General features: G+C 41.5%; 1 protein-coding gene across 2 annotated transcripts in view; it reads right to left on the minus strand.

The window, feature by feature from the left end:
* The window catches only part of FERMT1 (FERM domain containing kindlin 1), a 40,347-nt gene extending 23,692 nt beyond the window's left edge, over positions 1 to 16,655 (minus strand). The window contains exons 1-6 of one of the 2 annotated variants that reach the window (XM_033095438.1): positions 16,392 to 16,655; positions 13,244 to 13,412; positions 10,574 to 10,807; positions 4,482 to 4,628; positions 3,202 to 3,415; positions 1,433 to 1,535 (exon numbers count right to left, since the gene is read on the minus strand). In XM_033095438.1, the coding sequence (XP_032951329.1) occupies positions 1,433 to 1,535; positions 3,202 to 3,415; positions 4,482 to 4,628; positions 10,574 to 10,807; positions 13,244 to 13,391 (846 nt within the window). In that variant the 5' untranslated portion in view covers positions 13,392 to 13,412; positions 16,392 to 16,655. The remainder of the gene's footprint in view (positions 1 to 1,432; positions 1,536 to 3,201; positions 3,416 to 4,481; positions 4,629 to 10,573; positions 10,808 to 13,243; positions 13,413 to 16,391) is intronic. The other variant, XM_033095439.1, reaches the window with a different exon arrangement.
* Between the last annotated feature and the right edge of the window lie 6,486 nt (positions 16,656 to 23,141).

The following is a 23,141-nucleotide window of genomic DNA, read 5'->3' on the forward strand; positions in this document are numbered from 1 at the left end:
AAAAATGAAATTGCAGAAAATGTATAAATTTGGTTCTAGCAGGCAATGCAAACAAGGAAAACCTGGACAGTTATATAATTCACAGTGTTCTTAAAAAACAACAACAACAATTATTTAAAAGAAGCAGTACAGCAATTTCTCCTGAAGTTTTTATCAAAGAGCCCAAATTTGCTTTTTTGCTGTGATTCACTGGAAGTTATGCACACCAGGCACAAGTTAGGCCCATGGGCATTAAGTTGGATCTAAACGAAAGACTGAGCAGGAGCTCCAAAGAAATGACAGGGAGGAAGGCTTATTTTCAAGACAACGACTGTTAGGGAAGAAGTGGGAGCTGAGATGGACCTTTGAAGACCACACTTAAAATCAGGACCCAGGAGAAAACACAAGAGGCAGTAACACTGCTGTGGGTGAGAAAAGGGTCTGCACAGAGTAGGTGGCCGGCAGCCAGGACCTCAAACAAGTGCGGAGCCTTAAATGGAAACGAGCAGCAACAAGCACATAGTGGATCAGAACAATGAACTCATCCAGTGCACTCAGAGAACTGGTGACTCAGTTTATATTTTCTACATTTGGCCATTTAACTACTGACTCACAACTCTACCGAAGGCTGAATAAGGGCAAGGGAGAGGCCAACATTCAGAGGATGGATTTCATCACTCCGCTGTCCCAGGAAACTTCAGGTGGGAGATGTGCGCTTACAATGGGAGTTGGCGATCCGCTGGGTCTTTGTTTTAATAGATGATCCCGTCTTTTTTTTTTTTTCAGTCTAAAATCATTCTTTTTATTTTATTTATTTATTTATTTATTTATTTTTAATTTATTGGGGTGACAATTGTTAGTAAAATTATATAGATTTCAGGTGTACAATTCTGTATCACATCATCTATAAATTACATTGTGTGTTCACCACCCAGAGTCAGTTCTCCTTCCATCACCATATATTTTGATCCCCCTTACCCTCATCTCCCATCCCCCAACCCATCTTTTTTTTTTTAAAATCACCAAAAACTTGCAGCACACAGCGGGGATTCTGGTGTGTGCCATCATGGGGTCCTGGCTTATTCATGAAAACCTGCCCTCAACCTGGGTCCTCACAGCATCTTCCTTCCTAAGCACTAAGGACTCCAGCTCCATGAGCTGCTCTCTGCACGTTCCTTCATTCCCGTGAACGGAGATGGGCAGTGTGCCCCAAACTGGGTATGAAGACTCCTGGCCAGTCCCGCTCACTCAGGGGAAGCTGACCATGCTCGCAAGAACCCAGGAGATGAAAATCCAGAGACCAGTATACATTTATTGGTCTAACCCTGCAGGGCTAAACAGAAAATTACACAAATAAATCCTGACTTTGATTCCCACATGACTCAATATTACACTTCAATGCATTCACATTAAAAGAGAGCGAGAGAGTGAGAATAGAGAAAGAGCATCTTACTTTGGGATTCAAGTCAAAGAAAGTGTAGTATTTAAATCGTAACAGCAGCTGCTCATCCTCCTGGATGCCTTGTTCCATAAGGGAACGCGAGGAATCTAGCCAACTAGAAAACAACAGGACGAGTTTTAAAAGTCAATTAATTTCATACATATGTATTATGATATATGTTTATATTACATATGTGACATATAATACATTTATATTTATATTATACACATACACACATCTCCTTGAACCAAGTCCGCGTAAGTTATTATAACCAAAAAGCAGTAAGGGAGAGGACTTGATAATAGCTTATACGTGCATTTTATCTTATAGCTTTCCCAGTGATTTTTATCTACATACTTTTTTTTTTTTTTTCCATTGACACTTTAAAGTAAGCCAGTGAAGGAGCCAGGGCAGTTTTTAGTTTCTCAGTTTTACTGATGATGAAACTGAGTCTCAGTGACATCAGTGATATGTTTACGGGCACGTGTTTCGTGGTGGAGCTGGAATGAGAACCTACACTTGCTGACTGCCCGCACAGCCTTTCCTCTACACTGGGTGGTTCGACCCAAAGCTGACTCCATCTTGTTGTCTAGAACTTTCTGTAATGACAGCAATGTTCTATATGGCCCTGTCCAATAGAGTAGCCACTGGCCACATGTGGCTACTGAAATTTTAAATGTGGCTAGTGCCATATTTTAATTTTAATGAAATTCAAATTTAGATGTAAATATCCACATGGAGCTAGTGGCTCTAGCACTAGATAGTATAGTTCCAGAGTTGAAAATAAAAACGGTAATGGTGAGGGGTGGAAGGGTAGAGATTAAGGGTTAACAACAAAACTAGGTAGGGATGAATGTCATCCAGTACCACTGGATGAAAATGGCTGGAACTTCTATGATATTAACCCCCAAGATGCATTCTCCATCCTAAAGGACTTGGCAGTCCAGTGGGAGAGACCAGGCATCATAATAAAGGAACAAGGTGACATTGGAGCAAGAAAAGTATTAGAACAGAACTGCAGGGACGTGACTGCTTTTCAGTGGTGACATCTGAGAAGGAGAGTATGTGGCTAGGCCTTAAAGGACAAGGAGGGACTGACCAGAAGAGGAAGAAAAAAGGAGAAGAGTCCTGGAACAGAGCTAAATCTGGAGGTGAAGAAGTGACAAAAAGAGTCAGTGAGCACCATGGGGGTTGGGGTACCTGAGAGCACAGTACGACAGAGAGAGATCTCCTGGGGCCAGATGTCGGAGGGAGTGGAATCCTGTTAACAAATTTGACTTTATTTGGTGAACAATGGGGAGTGAAAAGACCTGGTGGTTTGAGAAAAAGTCTGAGTGTATTTTCTGAGCGCCCTTGAAGCAAAGTTGGACTTGCTCATTAGGAAGCCTAAAGAGAGAAGTGCTGTTCTACTAGACAGTGTGGGACAGGTGGGCCACCTTGTCTCCCTGACGACCCATGGGGTCCAACCCACTTATCAACTGCCGTACATCACATATAACACACTTTCTACACCTGTAGGGGCAAAGAATTAGTAGCTACATGTGGTAAACCATTGAGTTACCCAAACACATAAATGGTGTCACACTTTAAATGTATTGACATGACCAAAGGTTGCATTTTCCCCTTTTGTTGCTAAAATCAGTACGGACTTTGACCTATAGTGTAAGATCCCCAGGCATGCTACCTTAAAGATGCAGCATTCCCCTCCACCTTTTCCACAGAATCTCTATTACTATGTCAACATCAGTTCACAGAGAAGCAAAACAGAGCCACGTCCTTACCCTGCGTTGAGCTTGGCTTTATCGACCAGAGACCGACACTGGTACATATCAGCCAGCGCCTCTGCGGACTGGGGGGGCTGGCTGAAGGCCAGGATGCTGCAGTTTTGTTCAGTCAAAGGGCTGTCACTGAACCAAGTCATGGTGGATGACGCTGGCGTTCCGTTGACAGGGTCATACATGGGCATCATGGTCTTACTGTATAAGCCGGGACCTACTGCAAAGCAAGGGGAACACGTACTCTGACATGGGATACGGGGGTCAGGAGTCTTCAGAAACATAAGTACCAACACTGCTGATCTTACAGTGGTTTTGAATTTAAATATTTGTACCATTGAAAATAATCAGATGAATCACGACTGGTGGGGAGTGAAGTTATACACAGGGAAAGCTCTTGCCTGAGTATTGAGCTCCTGAAAGCTTGGGAACTCATCGGTTGTCAAAGCTTCCCATATCAACCCGACAAATGTTGGGGCTTATCTCCTTCTCAATTCAAAATTCTTCTATGTGAGCAGTACGTTTTGGCACTATTAGAGAACTGGAGATCTCACAGAATGCATGTACATAATATATTCTGGGCTAATCCTTTAAACAATAGCAGTACTTGCCAATATTAAGAATCCAGCTGATTGGTGGTTTATAAATCACCTGGCTTTAATTTGCATAAGACAAGTACAAATAATCCGTTATTCTTTGCACTGGAACGTGTGAGGAAACCCTCAAATGTTGCAAGCTACCTAGAAATGTATTTATTTTTATATAAAAAGAAAAGTACAATGCCTTTCTAAAAGTTCTACCTGTTCTCTGTTAACATGCCCAATGCAAACTTCAAATTGAATTCAGAAAAGAGGCACATGAAAATAGACTTAGGAAAACAGAAGTATATTTGAGTGATTCAAATAACCTTTTTTCCCCCTCAAGTTCATGGCCAGTTGTACTAAGGTTTTTTTAAATTCATCAGCAACATAATGATACATACAATTAAAACAATGAGCTATATACAGACCTCGTCAAAAAAATTCTGTTAGTTCTAAAATCCGTTGGAGTTTAGAACTAACTGGATTTTGGAAATTCTGTTAGTTGTAAAATCAGTTGGATATCCTTTCTTCTCACAGGAGTCCTGCAATTGTAGTCCTCCTTCTTTGTCCCGGGAGAGAGGAGATGGGAGGGAAGAAGAGGAAAGGCAGACCAGAGGAAAGGAGAGTCCTTGATATTTAAGAATTTAGGACATTCTTTGACTTATGAATGAATTAAAAATACAGAACGCCTGTCACGAATGTTACCTGGTGGGCCTGAAGTTGTTGGAGAACTCTCCAGGTTTAAAATATCTTCAGTTACAGGCTCCTTGTTATTTTTGTCTTTCTTCTTCTTCTTTTTAAAATAGTCATCAGAAGGCTTTAACAAGGAAAGTTCTTCTGATCTTCTAATATCTAATAAATAAATAGAAAAAAGAAAAGAAAATCAAAAAGTAAAAAAAAAAAAATTCCTTCTAAGACTCAATGTCACACTGGGCGTTTGAAACCATTTCTCCAGAGATTCCTGAGAAGTAAATGGAACTAAATTGCACTGCTGTTTGAAGAAACAGAAGGGGAACAGAGACTCCTCAAATAGGGTGTATGTGGTTCAACTACTGGAGGGAGATTCAGTCTAGTAAAATTTCTAGCTTGGTTTTTAATTCATTGTGAAAATATTTCCAACATATCCGAAGTAAAGGGAATAATATAATGGCCTCTTCACGGGCTCATGACCCAGCCTCAACCACTACCAGCATTTTACTGTTCTTGTGTCATCTATTTACAATCAATTTTTCCCTCCCTCCTTTTTTTCTTCCCTCCCTTCTAGCTTTCCTCCTTTTCTTCCTCCCTCTCTCCCTCCCTCTCTTTTCTTTTTTTTTAATTTTTTAAACAACAACCAAGGACCTCACCTTTTTTCTTTATGGACCACAGGTCCTGAGAGCCTTTTTCTTACATGATGCCCAGTAGCTAATTTCATCCAGACATTACTGGCACCCTGCCTATCTTTTCTTGGTCCTCATCATTTCATTTGACTTCCAGTGGCAGCGAGGATATACATCTCTCAGTCCGAGGGCTTGCTCTGGACGCCAGAGTTTACACTGCCCGGATACAGATGCAAGAGACCACACAAGTTCAGAGAATTAACACTCCCCAAGAGCGGCCCTCAATGACTGACGAGAAGGGTATATGAACAAACCAGCTCTCTCACCCCTGTGATGAGACAGCTCTGAGGTATGTCTACACTGGCCCCCAGAGGTTCCCAGTGTGACCTGATTGGTGACACTCTCTTACTGGTGGCCTTCTCTTCCTAGACTCACATCCTCACCCTCAACCAGTGTTCCCTGCTATCACCTCACAAGTAAATACATATTTGTACTTGAATCCTTATCTCAGGTCTGCTTCTGGAAAACTCAAACTAAGAAGATAAGCCCCATTTCTCTCCAGTAATCAAATATATTTATTATTGCCAACAGAACTCCTGATAACCATTCACCACAATGAGCTGCTGTGATCCCAGTTAACAGCCAAGGAATGTGGATGTTGGAGTCTTTGGGCAGATTTCCTGGAGGTAAATGCACTGATACCATAGGTCCTCCCACTTCTCAGTGCAGACTCTGTTTGGTGCTTGAGACGGACTGGCCTTTGAGCTTGATCCTCTCCTCGGTAACCAAGGATGTCTGATTATCAGGTTGCAACACGCACCTGTGACCATTCCAAATGCAAAATTTATACACAAAACTTGGAGATGAATTAAAATGTCCATTGGAAGCATTAGAAACAAAAGAAAACAACTACAACAACAAAAACCTATTATCTCCAAGCCCAAGATTTGTCTTTCCTTTTCCTTGAGGGCAAAACCATCAGATTGCTAAATTTGATTTAGCTTCAGTGGATCAGATATACAAGTGGTTATTAGAAATACCAGGTTGAGCCTTTTAGAACTGCCATGAAGATATAATCTAGAACACAGAAGAACATCTGATGGCTCCTGTTTATTTCAAAACCTCAAGTTTTTGGTCCCAGCTCTGATGTGTGCTTCCGGTCCACTTCCGGTATGTGTTATTTAATCATTTCTTTTGTTTTTAAATCTTCATTAGAATATTATTGAAATGTCCTAGTGCTTATCATATACTCAGCAAGCATCAGAGTCACTATGGAACTTATATTTTATAATGGAAGTTCCCGTTCATTTGTCACTCAACAGTTACTGAACAGCTAAAGTGTGCCAGGCATGCATCGTGCTGGGCATACTCAGGAAACGGTTTCTGTCTTCACCCTATTTAATCCCATACCAGCCTCCAATGTCCACCACTGGCATTTCCAAGCCTAGGTACACTGTTACACTTTCCTCTTTTTTTCCTACTATCTCCTTCCCCTCTCCACTCCCCCAGTTTTTTAAAAATTAGTTTCACGTGTATAAAGCAATGTAATATATTAATAATAAACCCCTCATAAAGTGATAACCCACCCCCTAAGCTACTACCCCTCTGACATCTTATACAGCTGTTACAGTACCATTGACTATCTTCCCTATGTTGTACTCCACATCCTGTGACTATACATACCTATATAGTTATAGTTGACATTCAGTATCATTCTACTTCAGCTTCAGGTGTATAGCACATCGGTCAGGCATCTACACAGTCTATGACGTGATCCGCCTGATAAGTCCAGTGCCCATCTGGCACCTTACATGATCTTTATAATATTGTTGATTATATTCCCCATACTGTATTAACTGCCAATTTGTATTTCTTAATGCCTTCACCTTTTTCACCCTGCCCCCAACCCTATTCCCTTCTATCACCCTCATAGATCTAGTACCTATCTGGCACCATACCTGTTATTACAATATTATTGACTATATTCCTTATGCTATACCCTACATCCCCATGACTGCTGTGTAACAACCAATTTGTACTTCTAAATCCCTTCCCCTTTCACCCGTCCTTAGTCTCCCTCCCATCTTAAAGAAGTCGCTCTAAGATGCCTTGTAATATTGGTTTGGTGGTGATGAACTCCTTCACTTTTTTTCTTATCTGGGAAGCTCCTTTTCTGTCCTTCAATTCTAAATGACAGCTTTGCTGGGTAGAGCAATCTTGGTTGTATGTCCTTGCTTTTCATCTCTTGGAATATTTCCTGCCACTCCCTTCTTGCCTGCAAAGTTTCTGCTGAGAAATCAGCTGCCAGTCTTATGGGGGCTCCCTTGTAGGTAACTAACTGCTTTTCTCTTGCTGCTTTTAAGATTCTCTCTTTGTCTTTAACTTTTGGCATTTTAATCGTGATGTGTCTTGGTGTTGGCCTCTTTGGGTTTATCTTGTTTGGGACTCTCTGTGTTTCCAGGGTTTGTACGTCTATTTCCTTCACCAGGTTAGGAAAGTTTTCTGTCATTATTTCTTCAAATAGGTTTTCAATTCCTTGCTCTTTCTCTTCCCCTTCTGGTACCCCTATAATGCAAATATTGGTATGCTTGATATTGTCCCGGAGGCCCCTTGAACTCTCCTCAATTTTTTGGATTCTTTTTTCTTTTTACTGTTCTGGTTGGGTGTTCTCTGCTATCTTATCGTCTACATCGCTGGTTGGACCCTCTGCTTCATCTAATCTACCTTTGATTCCCTGTAATATATTCTTCGTTTCTGTTATTTTATCTTTTTATTCTGACTGGTTCTTTTTCATGGTTTCCATCTCCATTTTCATGCTTCCTATCTCTCTGTTGAAATTCTCGCTGATATCAGTGAGCATCCTTCTAACCAGTGTTTGGAGCTCTGTGTCTGATAGATTGCTTATCTCTGTTTCACTTAGTTCTTTTTCTGGAGCTTTGTTGTTCTTTTATTTGGGACATGTTTCTTTGTCTCCCCATTTTGGCTGCCTCCCTGTGTTCGTTTCTATGTATGAGGTAGGGCTGCTACGTCTTCTAGTCTTAGTAGAGTGGCCTTATGTAGTAGGTGTGCTGTGGGGTTTAGTGGCACAGTCTTTCTGGTCACCTGAGCCATGCACTCCAGGTGTATCCCTCGTGTGGGTTGTATGTGCCCTCCTCTTGTAGTTGAGCCTTGGTTGATAACTGCACATCAATGTGAGGGCCTGACCCTTGGGCTCATTGGTTGTGAGGACTGGCCTTGACTACAGTGGAAGAGTTGTTGTGCAGGGCCTGATCCTACAGAGCGGGATAAGCCTCAGCAGGACTCTGGTGCCTGCCCAATCTACCTGTGGGTGTGTTGTACTTGGAGTTGGCTGGGTGAAGCTCCAGCTTGTTTTGAAGCTGGCCACCGGGGGCGCCAGCCCCAGGACCACCTTGGAGGGGATCCTCTGTAGGTCAAGTTAAACCACAGCCCTTCCCTCACCCGGGGCCACCTGGCAGGAGCCACAAAGAAATCTGCAGATGGCTGCTGCCTGTGCTGTGCTTGGAAGCACCTTGAGAGGCCAAGCTGTGAACCAAGGCTGGCTGCTGCTAGTGCCGCACTTAGGGCTATTCAGCCAGAGGTACAGGATATGCTCAAGACAGATGCTGCTTGTCTGGGTTCCGCAAACGTTTGAGAGACCCTAGGAAAGACTGTAGCTTGAGCCAAAGCAGGCGGTCTGCACGACAAAGCCACTGAAAGCAGCCTGCGTGTGCCAGAAAGTTGGGTGGGGCCAGGTCTCAAATCACCAGGGTGTGGCGAACATAGGGCAGAGACAGGTATGACGGCTGCCTGCGTTCGCATGTGGGGAATGGGGAGAGCTCAACAAAGAAACAATGGCCTCTACCACCTCCACTGTCCAGGAGAAAGCTGCCTCTCCAGCCCCGGTCCCAAGCTAGATAACTCAATTCCCCACCATATGTTCCTGCCGCCTTTCCAGCTGCTGCCCCAGCGCTGGAGTTCAGAGCAAGTGATTCCGTTGGTGGGTAGTCCATGGGTAGTCCCTTTAGGAGAAGCACCTGGGAGTGCAGCCTCACTCAGTCTCACTTAGTCACAATGTCCGCTGGTTTTCACAGCCAGAAATTATGGGGACTTCCCTCCCTGGCACTGGAATCCTGGGCTGGGATGGGGCTGGGGTGTCTTGCTCCTCTGAGGATGGGGGGTACCCCCACAGCTGAAATATCCCTCCTGATCTTTAATAGTCACACGCAGGTGTGGGACCAGCCGGTTCAGTATCGCTGCCTCTCCTACCAGTGTAGAGGTGGCTTCTTCTGCACGTCCTTAGTTGTAGGGCTTCAGTTCAGCTTGATTAGGTGATTTTCAATAATGGTTGTTTTGTAGATTAGTTGTAATTTTGATGTGGTTGTGAGAGAAGGTAAACACAGCCTTTACCTATTGTGCCATCTTGGTTGTCTTTTCTACTATCTCCTTTTAACGTCTTATTTTTTACATTTATTATTTATTTTCTGTCTCTGTATGCTAGAATGTAAGCTCCAAGAGGGGAGGGGTTGTGGGCTATTTTTATCACTAACATATCCCTAGCATTCACTACAATGCTTGTCTAATCAATATATATTTGCTGAAGGAATGAGTGATCAGTTTATAGTTCAATGGGGAGACAGATCAAAATATACAGATATATATATGTACATATACATATATGTGTATATGGCCAAAAAACTGTATATATATTTTAAGAAAGGAAAAACTGTATTAAAATTGTAATACTCAATATATACCAATAATAAAAAACGAATACAAGTCATATGCATACATTGTTTGGCACCCCCATATGTATATATAATATACTGTGTCAAAATGCTGTATCTTAGCTTTGGAATCAAAGATTAGACCTAAACACTTTCAGAAATATAAAGTAAGAATACCTTCACAACACAGGGTTTGCTCCTCTTATGGAAGTCCCAGGTTTGGGCAGTTGTCCCTAACGGCTGTTAAACTCATAGAACACCATCCCATAAGAATTAGTTTTCAGTCCATAATTCAGTGTACTTTTGCGTAAAATAAACTCCACAAAGGATTCTAATGGACAGCGCTATATACTGGAGCCAAGTGTTAGTGAAGCAGTTAGGACATTGCGACACCATTATCTCAAAAACAATAAAGACACATAATGGTTTAAAGGAACTCCTTTTTGTTTGTCTTAAATATAATGATGATTTTACTATGGCTTAGAGAAATGAATTTTTTTGAGGAAGTCATAATGGGTTTGTCTCTTCTGTTTACATATTTCTTTTGAAATAGTTTTAAGCTTTGTGGAAATGATTCTGATTTATTTCAATAATATTCCATTTGGTTTAATTCCACTTAAATGGCTCAAGTCCCCATAACTGGGCTTGAAAAGTGTAATAAGGGCAGTATTATGTAAAACCACTCAAGGTAGGCTTTAGAAAGCACAAATCATTTTCCTGCCCTCCTTTGCTAAGGATCCAGCAGGGTACTCACTCAAGGTTTTGCAGATATCACTGACAGCTTTAAAAACCACAGCTGAGAAGCTGACACGCAATCTCACTGTCTTCATGTTTGGTAGGCGGAGGCGGAGCATTTTATGCTGAGGAGTGAAGAGAAGCTTTGCATCTGCCTGGACTCCACATTTGTCCAGAGTCCAGTGTGTTTTCAGAAGCCAGCAATGCTTTTGTTCCCACCAAAGGGCAAAGTCTGACCAGTCTCGGGCTATATCTGCAAAAATGGAAAACACAATGGAGTAAAATGAGAGGGAGCACCCCAGTCAATTCCTTTGTGTGCAGAAACTGAAACAAACAACTGTTCTTCAGCTCTCTATCTTCTTTTACAACCCAAGGCGCAACAATCCTTGGCTTCTCTTCAAAGTCTCTAAGGTGGGGCAGGTGAAAAACAGACTGAACGTTACCATCATTGATATTTAAATTCTGTGGAAGAAACAGAAACATACTGATTGTGTTCCTGATAAAATGTGAAAGTTCTCATGCTTAAATCCGTTAGTGACACAGTACTTTATGGAAGGCCAGGAGCATTTGGCTTTGTTTAATCAAGATTATTTCTCTATTAGAAATGTATCCTTACATCACTGGGTCACATGGGAATGTCACTAGCTGCCCCCAATCAGAGTCCACATACAAGGTCTGATAATTAAGTTCGCGAACTTGTTGCAATGATGTTGCTAACCTTTTTTGATATCAGAGGGATTATTCATTATGAATTTGTACCAACTGGACAAACAGTTAACCGAGTTTACTATTTGGAAGTGCTCAAAAGGCTGTGTGAAAAAGTGAGACGACCTGAACTTTTCGCCAACAATTCATGGCACTTGCATCACGACAATGCACCAGCTCACACGGCACTGTCTGTGAGGGAGTTTTTAGCCAGTAAACAAATAACTGTATTGGAACACCCTCCCTACTCACCTGATCTGGCCCCCGATGACTTTTTTGTTTACCCGAAGGTAAAGGAGATATTGAAAGGAAGACATTTTGATGACATTCAGGACATCAAGGGTAATACAATGACAGCTCTGATGGCCATTCCAGAAAAAGAGTTCCAAAATTGCTTTGAAGGGTGGACTAGGTGCTGGTGTCGGTACATAACTTCCCAAGGGGAGTACTTCGAAGGTGATCATAGTGATATTCGGCAATGAGGTATGTAGCACTTTTTCTAGGATGAATTTGCAAACTTAATTGTCAGACCTCGTAGAAATACTATAAAGCGGACATTTCACTCTTCTCGGTAACATCCAACTCTTTTATCAGTGCTGCCATATTCCCAGTTTCCCAAGTGTGTATACTGAAATTAGAGCTGAATGTTTTCTCATCAACGTGGAAACTTCCCCCTCTTTCAATGTTGGCACGAAAGGTGAATCTGTTCCCTTTGTCAATGTTGGAGTCAACAATCTTTTATTTTGCTAAATTAAGAGCTACCAGTATTTTTATTTCCTTAAAAAAATGGTTTATCTTTTTTCCCTCTCTTTTTAAATTAAAATCCTTTCTTGCAATGCTGTTAGTAGAAGTATAAATGCTATAACTATTTTTGAAAGTCCTATTATTTATCAATTCCTCTCCGAGGAATCGCCTATGTACATATGCCTATGTATACTCATCAAAAGACATGTACTATACAAGCCTTACCTGTGACAGCCCCCAAATGGAAACAACTCACATGTCCATCAACAGGTAAATGGATAAACTGTGGCATAATCATACAATGGAATATTATACAGCAATGAGAATAAATGAACCAAAACTATATGTAACAATGTGGATAAATTTCACAGACATATGTTGAGTGAAAGAAAGCAGATAAGAGCATATCTTGTATAATTCCACTTTTATACAGTTCCAAAACAAGTAAAATTATTCCTATGGTGATAGAATTCAGGACAGTGGTTACCCTTGGTGGAACAGCGACTAGGAGGGGTCAGATGGAGGATTTGGGTGGGGGGACAGGTACTGTTCTATTTCTTGATCTGGGTGGTGGTACGTGACTTTGAAAATTCCATGAATTGTACACTTAACGATAAGTATACTTTTCTGTTATGTATATTATACTTCAATGAAGACTTGTTTCAAAAAAAGCTTTATCCCATAGTGTAAATGAGAAGGCAACATCCATGGCCTTAGAAGATTAAAAAAAATACAAAGAAAATAGAACATTATTAAACTCTAGGTTGATCATGTTGACTTTTGATGGGAAGATTCTGACCTTGAAGGCTTCTCTTTCTTTTGTTCAACAGGGAGAGTGGCAAACAGTGGATAAGTGTTAAACGACATATCAGCACCGAGCTGACTTTATCACTGAGCAGTCAAGTATTAACAGAGAGTCGACACAGTAGTCTAACGCCCTAGAAATAGTCTCAGGTCACCCTAAGTGTCATCAGTGGAATGGGCCCCATACTTATGGAAATATGGCATTCTACCTCCTGAGGAGCTTTGGTTTGTCACCACAGACTCAAGTTTTTACAAGGGTGGTCAGGTTCAGTTTGAGGCCACTACAGGGCCCTCTGATTCTCTTCCTCCTGTGGGGAGGGGCTTTGCTCTCTGGGCCATTACAAGAAGGATGATCAGAAAACCTAGATCAGCCATTGCATGGTGACGAAACAGAGGGTTCCAAATATAGAGAAACCATAAAGAAATAGTAACTTACTGATGTGTTCTACCAACTTGAGCATTACTCCCCCAATATGCAGGTCTCCAGACACACTCAGTTGGACTTCTTTCTGCTCTTCATTTAGATGGTCAACTCGGACCATGAGATCCCAAGAAGCAGATGCAAAGTCACTGGATGAGAGCATTGTGGCAAATGCAGGTGTCTGCTGCATAAAAAGGCAGACATAGATCCAAATATGAGAAGGAAACTGGAGCTTGCCAGAAAAACTGCAGAGCAAAACTTATTTTTTTAAAAAAATTTTAATTGTAGCCTCTTCTTGAAAAAAATCTGTGGGGTTCCCAGTACTCTAGATATTAAATGCAGCATCTTAAAGACAAAACGTCTAATGGAAATGGTCTCAAGCTTTCTAAATTTATGTATTTTATCTTACCACTCCCCCAAGACTTGGCTATTTATTTTCTGTGTCAGCCCAATGCATCCATCTTCATTTTCCTTCTCTAATGACTTTTCTTGACCTTCTCTGAACTATTCTAGCAATAGGCAACAAATCATGGCAATCCTTCATGATATCTGTTAAAAAAACAACTTTATTGAAGTGTAATTTGCATAACTAAAACAAACAGGTTTTAAATGTACATGGATGCATTTTATTGTATGCAAATTATACTTTGATAATGTTGATTTTAAAAAAGGACGTCATTAAAATCTTCCTCTAACATATATATGTATTATTATATTCCTTCTATAAGTTTAAATGACATCTGGTATGAAAATTCAAAAATGAAAATATAGCAAAATAGTTTCTATTTCAGTTACATAATATGTAGTTTTACCTTAAATGCATATAAAGATACAGGTCATTAATAATTATTGTCATGTATTTGATTTACTTGAGTTATTATTTTATATCATATAAAAGTTGATAAGTGGATCAATTAAGTTTTGAGACACACCTTTGGCAAAAGATTTAAAACAGGAGTGTCAGATCTACAAAGCCCACTTTTCAAAGTACAGACGGGTGAGGACTTCGAACCCATAGTTTTTCCCTCCTTGGAGGAACTAAAATGAAAGAAGCTAAGCAGTATCAAAATGGGAATGTTTCAGGGGCGTAATAGAGCACGAATCCAAAACTGGCAGAACTTACAATGTCAGCTCTCTTACTTTCAAACAGAAAGCAAATGACACTACCCTCTCCTAACTGTTTTAAGATTTGAAATACAAATCAGTCATTTAAGTGATAACAAATCTTTTTCACGTCACTAGGTAAAGATAGCTTATGAGAAAGCTATATTTACGCGTTCAGATCTATTTTTAAGAAACATCCGTGCACACAGATTCCTAAGAAAGGGCTGATCTAACAAAGTGCACACACGGTCCCTGCAGACCTGAGTAACATGCAGGTTTTATCAGCAGGTCTCAGTGGAGCTGGTGGAGACACTGCGATCATAACAAGCTTCAGGTGATGCTGGTCTGTGGCTCACACTTTTGAGTAAAAAATTAGCTCCAGGGCTCAGTTCTTTCCTTCCAACTACCCAAATCAAGATTAAGCCAGGGGACATTATAGGGTGACATCTGAGGGACACTATTTTTAATAATAAACATAATTAAACCACCAGTATCGGGTTCATTTGAAACTGTTTACATGTAAGTAAGTAAGCCTCGGAGAATCTCAAAATACACAAAATAGATAAACACTGCAAATCAGTTCCGAAGTAGCTCCTTATGTTTTTATGACCAGAACGACCCCAGTGAAGTAACGCTTGTACCTTGCAATGCACATAGGCGCACCTGGAGACCTCAGGTACCGACAGTGGATTATATTGGACCTAACTGCTTGCCTCACTGTCATCATCGGCCTCAGCTATCATTTATTATGTACTTACCAGGTGATGTATTCTGTGTTAACTACTATCCTTGTGTTAGCTCCATCCTCTCAGCAATCCCATTTAGACATGAGGAAACTCAGGCTCAGAGAGGCTAGGCAAATTATTGGAAGTCACACAGCAAGTTAGATGGTAGAGCACAGACAGAAATCCAGGTCTTTTTAACTCTGAACTCTCAACCACCACACTGGAACACATCATTTATAATGTTGCAATGCCAATATGAAAGAAAACTTCAAACCACATGAGCTAAACTTTGAGCAGCCTTCACTAAGCATTTCTACTAACATAATCTTTCCCAGTGAGGAGACAATAAATATACTACCTTCAAAGTCAAACTCATAACATGACATTGAACTGTTTGACTGTAAGATCTTTACAGTTTTTAAAATGCTATGATTTGAGGTTTAGTTATTTAAAATATTTTGTACATAACATAATCTGTCTTTTAAGGTGGTTTCATGAGCAATCAGGCATAAGGTCGTTTCTTTTCCTAACACAGGCAATCACTTCTCATTTAGGTAACAGATGGTGATTCCCTTACTACCAAATCCAGGCTAAAATTAGACAATCTGGTTTCCCCACATTCCTGTCCTATCTTTCTGTGCCTTCATTTTTGAGTGAACTTCTCATCCGCAGCAAGCTGTTACTTGCTGAGCAGAGCAGCAAACTTCAACCCGGAAAGCTCATCTTAGAGACCAGAACAAGAAGCAAAGAGCACCAGCACACCTGCCTTCCCTGGGTGAAGCCCAGCTGCCCACTTCCTCCTGTCCTTTGTGAAAAGGCAAGAAAGAAAGTCAGACAGCAAGACCGAGAGGCAGGCAGGCAGAAACAAAGAAAGGAAGAAAGGAAGGAAGGGACTTAGGTAGGTAGGAAGACAGGAAGAGACAGACAGACAGATGGATGTATGGATGGATGGGGAAAATAGCCTCAGATGCTTCCCCTGTTGGATCTGAGAGTGCGCGTGTCTGAAGGCCTGTCTTTTGCCAGCTTTGAAGGGTCCGGGGGCACACTGGGAGTACGGTGGGGGGGGGTGGGGGGTGGAAATCTGCCCTTTACCCCCATGAAGGCAGCACCCCATGGCTTGCCAGTTTATTTTGCGCGGCGAGATGTGCAGGGTCGGAGAAAGTGGTGACACGCCGAGGACATTATTTTTTTAAAAATCCAACAGCCATTTAAGTGCAAGGGGCTGCAGAAAGTTAGCGGGCAGGGGTCTCCGGAATCAGCGGTGCCCACCACAGCCTCCCTTCCCCGCCGGGCTTCCCCCCCCCCCCCCCCAGCCCTAGCCCCTTAGCACCCACCTCCTTTCCTGGAGCCGGTGGTGTGCGGCTTAGCAGACCCGCACGTGGAGGGCTGCGGGCCTAGAGACCGGGGCAGAGGTTACTCCGGCCGAGCCGGGGGCGATCGCTGGGGGCGCACGGTGGCAGCAGCGGCGACTCCTCTGGGCTGCGGCTGGCAAGCGCTGGCAAGGGCTACCCGCCGACGCCCAGGAGAGGCTGACTCGGGACCTCCCGCCGAGACCTGGCGCCCGCCCCCAGCCCGACCAGGTGAACCAAGCGCACAGCCCGCCCTGCGCTGCCGAGACAGAGGCGGAGTCCAGCGGCGGCCCCACAGGCGAGGGCACGCCGAGCCTCGGGCCTGCTGGGTCTCATTCCCGGGAGAGGAGGCTGTTTTTTTTTTTTTTTTTTTTTAAATTTCACAAAGCATTTATTTATTTATATATATATTTTTATTAGTTTCAGGTGTACAAAACCATGCAATCGACATTTACACCCCTCACATAGTGATAACCCCTCCCCCACCTACTGCCCCTCTGACATCCTATATAGCTGTTACAATTCTATTGACTCTATATCGCTTACGCTGTACTCCACATTCTGTGAGTATATGTTAAATTATAGTTGACATTCAGTATTATTCAGCTTCTTCCACCAGTAGCCCCCGCTTGAAGGGCGACTAGGCAGCCAGACTGGGGTAGGGGGCTGGGACGCAAGCACTGCCCCTCCAACCCTCCAAAACTCTCAGCACCCCCTCCCCCCTCCTGTGTCCCCTTTCCCCCTCCACCTCCAGACCCTTAGACCGCCTCCAGTTTTCCGGCTTCCCAGGCCCATTGGGGAAGAGCCTAAGTGATTGAAGTCCTGCTACTTTCCCTGCCCTCCAGGTACACCCGTCACTTATACGCGGGGTGCGTCCAGGCCCGGAGACTCCCCGCTCCAGGCTAGAACGACCGCCTTCCCTTTAAAGAGCCTGGAGGATCTGTGATCGCCTGGTGAGAGAAACAAAAGCGGTTCACAGAGTAAGAGGGTGAGGTAAACCCCTGAGGAGGGTGAGGCTCCCTAAGTATGCACGGTGGAAGACCCCGGGGCAACCCAAGGGCACGCCCCATGCGGAAGTCTGGGGTGGCTCACTCCAGAATCACCACCTAGCCCCATAGGTCGCCTTGCTGTTGGATTCACTTCCAAAGAAAACCGGAAGGGTGGGTGACTTTGGGCAATTTACACAACCACTCCACGCCTCCTTTCTTCATATTACACATATTTGTTGAGTGTTTATTATGCACCAGGCCTTGAGCTGAGCTCAGAGGACACACCGGTTATAGAACAGACATGGAAATTATAGTTTCTTCATTTGTTAAATGGGTAGAGGGATGGAATACCCACCACCACTCCATGGCAGAATTTCATTCAGCCCGCGGAAGAATTTCATGCAGTATAATACAGACTTTAGCGATTTACATCAAGTTCATAAAGGTTGCAATAACTTAAATACAAATTTAAAATGTTATGAAATTTAGAATAGGAACCTTTGTTTTTTTGTTTGAACATTACCATATTCAGTCATTATTATGGGTTTGAAAGTATTTTTAAAGGTCAGTTGAACAACTGTAAGGAAATAATGGAATTTTATAATTAAAACAAAATAATTAAAATCCTGAAACTCAATTTCCTAATTTGGTAAAGTTTATCAACTATGGGAACTGTCATATGGTCCTACTTCCCCTACTTGCCCAACACCGACTGAACAAACATGCTCTTATCTTGTGCAGAGAGTGTCTAAAGGCTGGGTTTCTGGTTACTGCTCAGGGCTGGTTAGAACATACACTATTTTCAAAGTCTTGCGTGTGATCTTAAAGTACCGATGGCTTCATCTACACCAAATTGGTTTCTCATTTTAGTTGAAACTGTCTGGACTGTACTAAAGTATTTAGCTGGTTTTAACCTTTTGCTTGGCCTAGGTTATTTTTAAGCTTTTAATTGGAATATAACATACTTATATTTATGTGCAAGAGCACAAATCATGAATATACAGTTGATGAATTTTCACATACTGGGCACATCTGTATAATGAGTGTCTACATCAAGGAATAGGACATTATCAGTCCCCAGGAGTCTCCTACTTTCCCTTCCAGTTACTACCACCCCCCATTAAGAGTAACCACTATTCAGACTTCTAACTCCCTGGAAGGGTTTTGCTGATCTTTGTGCCTTATATAAATGCAATTGGACTATATGTACTATTTCGTATCTGGTTTCTTTTGTTCAACATTACATTTTTGAATTTCATCCATACTGTGTCCTAGGGTTTTTTGTTTGTTTGTTTTGCTTACTACCTGGGTATCATTCTTGTGACACAGGTCCAACCCATCCCTCCCTAAAGTCCTGGTTTAGAAATAGATTAAAAAATGTATTCTGGACTTCAAAATTTCATACCTACATAAACAAGCAATACTCACCCTTTTTCCCTCTTAAAAAACAAGGAGAATCAATACTTGGAGTCCGTTACTTAATTAATCTACGCATATTAATCAAGCAATGAATTAGCTTACTTATTCATTTAGCTACTGTACGTATAACTGAACTAGACACTGTCATAGGTGCTGAATATACTCAGATTAACTCAACACAGGTTGTAGCTTCAGGTTGTGACTTTGATGCAAAGGAATTCAGAAGAGGCTGTCTACTTCTGCCAGGTATGTGAAGTTGTGGGGAGTATGAGAAAAGCCTTCAGAAAGAAGGTGATTTTTTTGAGATGGAATTTGAAGCATTGACTGAGAGCTTGATAGTTGCCTATAATAATAACCTGTAGTCTCCAAAAAACTGTTTTAAGGTATTTTTTGGTTAGCAGATAATTATTACGCTTCATTAGGAATGGAGAATAAAGAGGAGCTATATTTCCTGACCTCAAATTTTACATGCTCAAGGTGCAACTACTGCAACAATAACTATTATCAAATATTTATATACTGAAAAACTGACACGATAATTAGTATCTTCAAAAGATAAGTTAATTATGTCTGTATTATCACATGAGATATGAGTAGATTGTGCTAGATAAGAGATGGGGCCATGTTTGTATTCATGGAACAGAAAAGGGAAATACCGTGTTTCCCTGAAAATAAGACCTAACCGGACCATCAGCTCTAATGCGTCTTTTGGAGCAAAAATTAATATAAGACCGGTCTTATTTTAATATAAGACCAGGTATAATATAATATTAATATAATACCGGGTCTTATGTTAATTTTTGCTCCAAAAGACGCATTAGAGCTGATAGTCTGGCTAGGTCTTATTTTCGGGGAAACAAGAGAAGTAGAGGGCCTTCGAAAGTCCTGGTGACTTTAACTTATTAAACACAAGTGACTTTCTTCCTCTAGAACCTTCCCACTTCCACTGGCTGAGCTCTCAAGATTAAAAAAATAATTCTGTATTGATTGAGAGAGAATGAGAAAGCTGCTGGGAGGAGAAAAGAGGTGGAGTTTTTTCTTGATTGATAGTTTTATTTGACAAAATTGTGTTATCCAATGTAAGTTTCTTTATTGCATATTCAGCTTATAAACATGCTAAAAGTCTGGCAACTAAGAAATGGCAACATTTGTGTTTATGGAGAACATGTTCTGCTAAGTGCAATGAAACAGAATGTGCTTATTATAGCTACACCCTCCTTTCCAGCTGGATGGATAACGAGCACTTTCTATGCCCAGGCAAGTTCTATAATTTTCTCCTTGCAAGGGTGGAGAGGGTGTGTCCTGATGTATGCAGCAGCAGTAGATGAAGAAGGGTGAGGAAGAGCGAAGAAGAATAGGAAGGCCTTGCTAGAGGCCACAGAACTGGAGTCACTGTTGAGCATGAGAGGAGCAAGAAAGATGGTGTCTCCCTCCTTTTCTGTCTCTCCCTCCTCCCCCCTCCTTCTCTTTTGCATCCTTCCTTCCTTTGCATCTATCTCAATCGAAGGGTACAAAGGATTATACTTGATTAAGGATATACACTGATAGTTAAGTCTTCTACCTCTCCTGATTATAAAGTTGTCCTGCCTGGAGAAAACTGTTACCAGTTTTCTCTGGAAACTTCTGGAGATAGTTTATGCTTACATGGTCTGACAAATTCGCAAACTTGTTGCAACGCTGTTGCTAACCTTTTTTGATATCAGAGGGATTATTCATTACGAATTTGTACCAACTGGACAAACAGTTAACCGAGTTTACTATTTGGAAGTGCTCAAAAGGCTGCGTGAAAAAGTTAGATGACCTGAATTTTTTGCCAACAATTCATGGCTCCCGTATCAGGACAACGCACCAGCTCACATGGCACTGTCTGTGAGGGAGTTTTTAGCCAGTAAACACATAACTATATTGGAACACCCTCCCTACTTACTGATCTGACCCCCAATGACTTCTTTCTTTCCCCAAAGATAAAGGAAATATTGAAAGGAAGACATTTTGATGACATTCAAGATATCAAGGGTAATATGACGACAGTTCTGATGGCCATTTCAGTAAAAGAGTTCCAGAATTGCTTTGAAGGGTGGACTAGGCGCTGGCATCGGTGCATAGCTTCCCAAGGGGAGCACTTCGAAGTTGACTGTAGTGATATTCACCAATGAGGTATGTAACACTGTTTCTAGGATGAGTTTGCGAACTTAATTGTCAGACCTCGGTATAGACCAACTATTTTGTTTTTTATGCAGGTGATAGTAGTCTATACCTATTGTTCTGTATTTTTCTGTTTTTACTTTAAAATACCTTGGTGATTGTAGCAGACATCAGTCATATTCATGGCTGCCTATCATCCTTGGAAAGTCCTCTTTGTATTTGTAGAGATCCTTATGTTATTATCCCCCTCTAGAAATCAAAACTCGAGTTCCCAAGCTCCCTTGCAGCTAGGGCATAGGCCTTTGTCCTAGACTCAGTCACTCAGATGCACTCAGGCACAACTTTAATTTGGAAGTGAGTGAGATGTGGAGACAGGAAATACTTGGAATTTCTATTTAATTGTAGGCAAGAATCGTTGACGGATTTTGGAATTAGTCAGTAAAAATATGATAAGGAACAGGATATTTGTAGTCTCATAGCATCTTCCTGCAAAATATGTGTCAATTATACAGGGAAAGATAGTAACATTAGAATGGAGAAAAATGGCAAATATCACCTTAATTAAGTGCTCAAAATGAACATCATCTGTAAATAATGCATATTGACCTCATACATATACGGATGTGATGCACTGAGAAGGCATAGCATCACCTCATTGTGTTCTTGTCCAAAAGTGTATAACCTCAATTTAATCATGAGAAAATGTCAGAAAAACCCGAGCTGGAGGACAGTCTACAAAATAAATCTCTATTAGTCTTCGAAAGTGTGAAGGTCATGGGAGATAGAAAAACTAAGGAACCGTCTCAGATCAGACGAGACTAAAGAGACATGACAACTAAATGCCATGTGAGATCCTGGGTTAAATCCTGGAACAGAGGAAGGATATCAGTGAAAAGGCCTGTGAAATTTGAATAGGTCAATAGGTTAGTTAATAGTATTGTAGCAAGAATAATCTCCTGTTTTTCATAATCGTATTGTGGCTATGTATACTGTTAACAAGAGGAAGATGGGTGAAGTTTCTCTGTGTACTATTTCTGCGACGTTTATGAAAGTCTAAAGTTATTTAAAATAAAGGTGAGCAGGAGGAAGAAGAAGAGGAGAGGAGGGGTGGGGACAGGAGGATTTCTTGACCCTGAAGCAACTCACCATAAGGTAAGGAGCGTTGGGGGTTCTGCAGTGAGTCCTGACCTTCCAGCGAGCAAACAGAGGGAAGACCATGTACAGATTATTGTTCTTGTAACCCAGAGTTTTCAAATGGGGGAGGGGTTTGGGCACCAGGTCCAGTATTCTAACCACTGGCAGTGACTTTATAACATGGTGTTTCAAGTTTTGGAGACTGATGAGTCTGTGTTCACCTGCTGTTACTGCTGCCAATAGGTCAGAGGGCTTGGGCATGTTTCAGTTTGGTTCTGTGAGCCTCAGTTTCTGCTTCTGGAAAGTGGGAGTCAAATGTCTGTGAAATGAGACAACATTTGTAAAGTGCTGAGCAAAGAGCCTGAAACCAAGTAAATGTTCAATAAATGCTAGAGTAATAAATACATAAAAAAGAGTGGGGGTGTTCTCTTGGAAAGAGGAGGAATTGGAGACTCGCAGGATGTTGCATTTCACCCCGGGGGAGGTAGGATTGTGCTCACCTCTCCTCCTTTCTAGCTCACAGGTAAGGGGTCAAAGAAGGGAAAAATTGTCACTTAGGTTAGCTATAGAAATTTATTAACTTTCTCAGACTGCACCACAGAGAAATATGTGACTGTCTATACCCAGGTTAGTAGGAATAGGGAACTTGTCACAGTGAGTTTTTTCCAAACCCCTATGCAGGTATAGGGTGCTGAGAAACATTATGATGATTTCTCTACTTCTTTCTAGTAATAGAAATTCAATAAACACTATTATTATTGTCACAGTGGGTATGATTTTGAAAAATCCAGAATGCTGAGTGTGAGCAAATGGTCATATTTATTTATTTTTCTAGATCTAACATAGTCTATTGATTTTTGGTTAAAGATGGTTGACTAACTACTCATATTTATCTCTTCTCCCTCTTGAGTCCATGATAAAATAATAGTTTGGAACAAAAGGGTATAAACATACAATGACAAAGGTCACAGGAGAACGGCTACCAGCCAATAAGAGATTTCAAGAATTTCCTAGAAGATGGAAAATTGAACAAGGAGTAGTCAGTAAT

This window comes from Rhinolophus ferrumequinum, chromosome 23, assembly GCF_004115265.2.
Source record: "Rhinolophus ferrumequinum isolate MPI-CBG mRhiFer1 chromosome 23, mRhiFer1_v1.p, whole genome shotgun sequence".
Lineage (NCBI taxonomy): Eukaryota > Metazoa > Chordata > Mammalia > Chiroptera > Rhinolophidae > Rhinolophus > Rhinolophus ferrumequinum.